Source organism: Pterocles gutturalis, unplaced genomic scaffold (assembly GCF_000699245.1).
Source record: "Pterocles gutturalis isolate BGI_N339 unplaced genomic scaffold, ASM69924v1 scaffold7409, whole genome shotgun sequence".
Classification (NCBI taxonomy): Eukaryota; Metazoa; Chordata; class Aves; order Pterocliformes; family Pteroclidae; genus Pterocles; species Pterocles gutturalis.
Genome location: NW_010135597.1, coordinates 26,995 through 31,827, shown reverse-complemented (window position 1 = coordinate 31,827; position 4,833 = coordinate 26,995). Strand labels below are relative to the sequence as shown.

At 37.9% G+C, this 4,833-nt stretch overlaps 1 protein-coding gene across 1 annotated transcript; it reads right to left on the bottom strand.

The window, feature by feature from the left end:
• Positions 1-686: 686 nt before the first annotated feature.
• Positions 687-4,524, bottom strand: KCNK1 (potassium channel, subfamily K, member 1; the record flags this gene model as incomplete). The annotated part of the gene is made up of 2 exons (XM_010081955.1): positions 687-1,215; positions 4,129-4,524. Coding segments are annotated over 2 exons (656 nt in total), but the record flags the coding sequence as incomplete, so codon positions are not given.
• Between the last annotated feature and the right edge of the window lie 309 nt (positions 4,525-4,833).

Below are 4,833 nucleotides of genomic sequence, written 5' to 3'. Positions count from 1 at the left end.
CAGTGCCGAGTCCTTCTTCTGCTGAAGAGATTTCAACCATCTACTAGGAAAATACCATCAGCACATGACTATGCCAATCACGGCATATGCCAGTTCTTTTTCATTCCACTCCACATAGCTAAAAACCCACTCCTGCCCATTTCAGAGGACATAGGACTGAAATGCAGCTGTCTCCCTTCCCTACAACTCCATCTCACCCAGCACTTTGAATTGGTCTTGCTATCTCTCAGAGTTTACAAAAGTATTTCATACAAAGATAGACAGCATGGAAGACTCAAGGCACACTGTCTTTAGGACAACATTCTTCTTGTGATTAGGGGACCTTTTAAGGAAGTAGGAAATTTGAATGTAAATGGCATGGGGGCAAAGGAGGGACCAGAGCTCTGTTTTTTCTTTCCTAGAATTATTATTTGCACCAGCAAGTTACTGGGTAATAGAGAGATGATCCAGATACTCCCCCCTCCAGCAGTTCTATAGATATTGCTCTGGAAATGTTTTCCAAGTTAAGATATTTGGTGTGTTTGGATTAAATATATCACTACACTTCTGACAATCAAAAATGCACATCCCAAATTTTGCTATGCAGTCATCAAGCTGCAAGATGGGGCATGCAACTAGGTGAGCTGGGTGTCAGTGAAGGCCTATTCTTCTAAAGGTGTTGGATGAAGTTGCTTGTGCAAGCCTGCCTCTCTGGCACTTCTGAAAGTGGTACACCTAACTCCTTATCCTTCAAGCAAAATGGCCCAATCCTCCCAGCCACATTCTACATTTTTTCCCTATTCCCAGTGTGGCTCCCACATTTTTCACAGAAGTTTTTTCTATGTCAGAGGTGATGTATCCTTGTTAAAGTAGCAAAGTCTTCCAGCTTGTATGTTTTCAGAAAAAATACGAGGCGTTCTATTTCTTATGGTAAGTAGCATAAATGCACCAAACCAACAGTATGGATACCCCTGTATTAATTGTTTAGAGAGCTGTCATTGGAAGTTGGAGACTGGGAAGTCACAAAAGGCTCATTTGCCTTCTGATCGTCCTTCATGGAGGCTGCTTGGTCTGAGATGGAAGAGAAGGAAAGCTGGTCATGTTCCATTATATGCACTTGGTCCTCTTCCTTGTCCTTCTTCACATAAAACAACTTTCTAAACTTTTTGAGCTCATGGAGTTCACAGAAAGTCTCGAGAACCACCAACATTGCAATAAGGCCCAGCAACAGATAACCTGGGTACAAAAAAAAAAGGAAAAAAAAGTGTTTTAATTATTAATAGACTAAGTGTGGCTGGAACAGTTTTCACCCTGTAAGTTTTCCCACCCCTGTCATCGCTGACTAGTATGTTAATTGAAACCCAGTTTCAAAGCTCTGTAACCCACTTTGGACTGTCAGAGTCTTTTTTCCTGTTTCCATTCTACAACCAACAAGACCCCACATAATCAAAAAATTAACGCTAGTGGCTTTAATTTTATTACAACTGTACAAGAGAAAAATAAGTAAAGGCATTAAATGAAACAGAATACTAAAATTTACCACATGCATGCTCCCCCCCACTTACTTACGACCTTCATGATTAAGTGCTCTTCAAAAGATTTTTTGCCCTTAATATTCCTACATGTTACAAATAGAAGTAAAATATGACAGCTAATTATGGTTATTTGTTGTTTGTACCAGTTTAGCAGGACAAATCACTTATATTTAATGAAAACTTTTGAACTCTTTTCCTCTAAAATTATCAGAGATATCTAACACCCTGAAATGAGTGGAAAAACAAAGCAACTAGAAATGTGTACAAACCCAATAAATTTACTGCTGAAATTTCAAAAACTTGACAAAGTTGCTATATCTGATGACACCTTGAAGATTATTTGCAGTGTTTTACTGACATACATAAACTATCCAAACTCAGAAGTGTTACTTAAATGATATTACTGATGACTTTGGTGGTGTACTGACTCTGATTTTGAAAGGTAATAGTCAACTCTCATAGACTGAGACTTTTGGAAATTGAGCTTCTTATGGTTAACAGTCCACTGTACTTTATTTTTTTTTCTCTCCAAACATATGCATCTAGAATTTGAGGGAAGGTATTAAAACGAGCATTTCTTAATCTCAATGTTTCATTAGATCCCTGCTACTGATCATTACAATTTAATGAGGAGCATGACTACTTGAATGTTTTATCGTCTCAATGAGTAAATCAAGCAGAAGCTAAGTGTGTACAACTATTAGTACAACATGCTCATCCAAAGGCTGAACATTAAATATGCTGAAAGATCAACAAAGACTAATTATTATAACCTACATACGGTCACCGCTCTGTTACCTAAGGGCATAAGTATTTCACCTATCATTACAGATTATCCACTGGCAGTAACAGTCTACTTTTCTTCCGGGAGCACCATTAAATCAATATTGCAATACCAGGTACTGATCTAAATCAGTACAACAGCTAAGATTGATGAACTGTTTCTAAGCTTTATCTCATGACAGCAAATGGGAGCTACGCATTAACACAAGGAAAAAGGGACAAAGCTATGCCGATTAAAAAACACCGATAAATCTGCACTGAGAATTTTGTAATTATCTCTGCAACTCAGTCCTGATGATCACGACCTGATTTAGAACAGGACCTGCATTCTCCTAAAAATTCTTGAAAAGCCTGTAGCAGTCATTAAACATTTTCTGATCTAGAACTCAAAAACTTTTGTTGAAGGAAATTTAGGCTCAGCAAGAGAAACATTTTATACACCCTGTTTGGTTCTTTGAGTTGTTCACATGACAGGAAAAAGAATAAAACTTAAATGTTAGGACCTTAAAAACTGTTGAAATTAAGTATTCTAAGGTCACAACTTTGCTTAAAAACTACTTTCTCCTTTTAGTATTTACTGCAACTTATTTCCTAAGTGTTCTAAAGTTTGAAAAAGGATAATCTGAGCCATAACATTTTCTTCTGATTTTGAGTTTTCAGAATGGATAGAATTTTTACAAGGCTTTTATTATGTGTTATTTTCTCCATTCACTTCATCATTTAGCATCCCCAAATCAACTCTGCAGATCAGCAGGGAAATAATTAAAAGCTACTTCTGATAAGATAAATGCAATGGGTAGAGGATGAAATCTCCTGCAGGGGAATAAAAAAAAAAAAAGTTCTGTTGGCTAGGTCAAGGGTTTGCTACAAGGAATTAAAATTCAAGGCCCAATCTTTCTTTAGATAAAAGACAAAACCAAGTTAATGGACACTTTGTCTACATTAAGATTGCTGGATTGTGCACAGGAGCACAGACAAATGCATACCAGCCGAAGAAACAGAGCAGACAGGAAAGGTTTCTTTTGGCTGTTCAGATCTTTTAACCAGTGCATCTGATGACCCAGGACTGCGCGGACAGAAGCCGTATCAGAAACTGGGATGCTTCAAAACACTGTCATTGGAGAACATTGCCCTCAGTACACATTCATTCAGAATGCCAACAAAAAGATAACTTTCTTGGCTCTACTTTGGTCAGACCACTGATCACTGTACCTCTCTTCTGTGTCAAACATCATTAAACAATTTAAATTAAACATTTGTGGTCTTGCTTTGCTATCGTCTCAGTCTAGTCGTCTCACTTTGACAGCTGGTATGTACCAGTGCCAGCTTCAGCTGCCTTCTGCTACAACTGGAGTCACAAACTTTGCTATTCTGCCTTATTTCCCATTGCTCCTCAATTTCTCTCTATCCACCTGTCGTCTCACTTTACTAGATGACCTTAGGTTACAAGGATCATCTTCCCAGCTCAGTGATACACTGAAATCTTAGCCCAGGATGCTCATAACCACTTTCATAAAAAATAGTGTGAGCATTTTTTTCTACTATTAGTAAGCAAATAAGTAGCTACAGTTTAGCACAATGGAATTCTGGTTTTAGCTTTTTCTTTCGTAACTAAGAAAACCGACCTTATTTAAAGGTTTCCTCTTTGCAGAGCTACCTACAATGCCCAGTTTGCCAGCTGACAGCTCACAAAACAATCACCATCTACAGAAAGGAGAGGGAAAGTCTGGTTTGGGTTTTTTGTTTCAGTTTGGAGTTTGTTTGTTTTCGTTTTTTTTTTTTTTTAATAAAGTAAAATGCCTTTTATTTAGCTGGTTAGTTTGACACTTACATGTAATTCCAATTTTATACAGCTCTCGGAATTTTTGATTGTAGCCTTCACCTGGTACATAGTCTCCAAGGCCAATGGTGCTCAGGGAAATGAAACAAAAGTAAAAAGACTCCAAAAAATTCCAGTCATCTTCCAAAACTGAAAATATTGCTGCTGGGATTAAGAAGAAGCATGAGACAGTGACGAATCCAAGGAGTATAGCATGGATGATTGCAACAAGCTGCTTGGAGAAGCCCCAGCGAATGTGGAAATACAGTACAGGCCGCCTGGTGACATATACAATGATGCGCTGTACCACTGCTGTCAGGAAAAGCAGCGTAAATGGGATCCCGATGACTGAGTAGATGATGCAGAAGGCCTTTCCTCCATCAGATAAAGGCACTGTGTGTCCATAACCTAGAACAAAGCAGAGGAGGCATATGCTGAGATAAAGCTGGGAGCTCACATACCAATTTGATATTTGCTATATTGTGTGAGAAAAAAAACGCTTCACTATTGCTAATTCTGAATTCTGCTATTCTTGACAAATGCTGTTCAAAGGTCTCTTTTAAGCAGGCACAGAAACCCTAAGTACTAGAAATAAGCAAGTAAAAATAAATAAATATTTTTATATTTCAAAATTGTGAATGCAACTGTATAAATGCTTATTTTGCAGAAGGAAGTAATACCTAGTCAGGAGTGGGAACCTATGCCAGGAAATCTGTG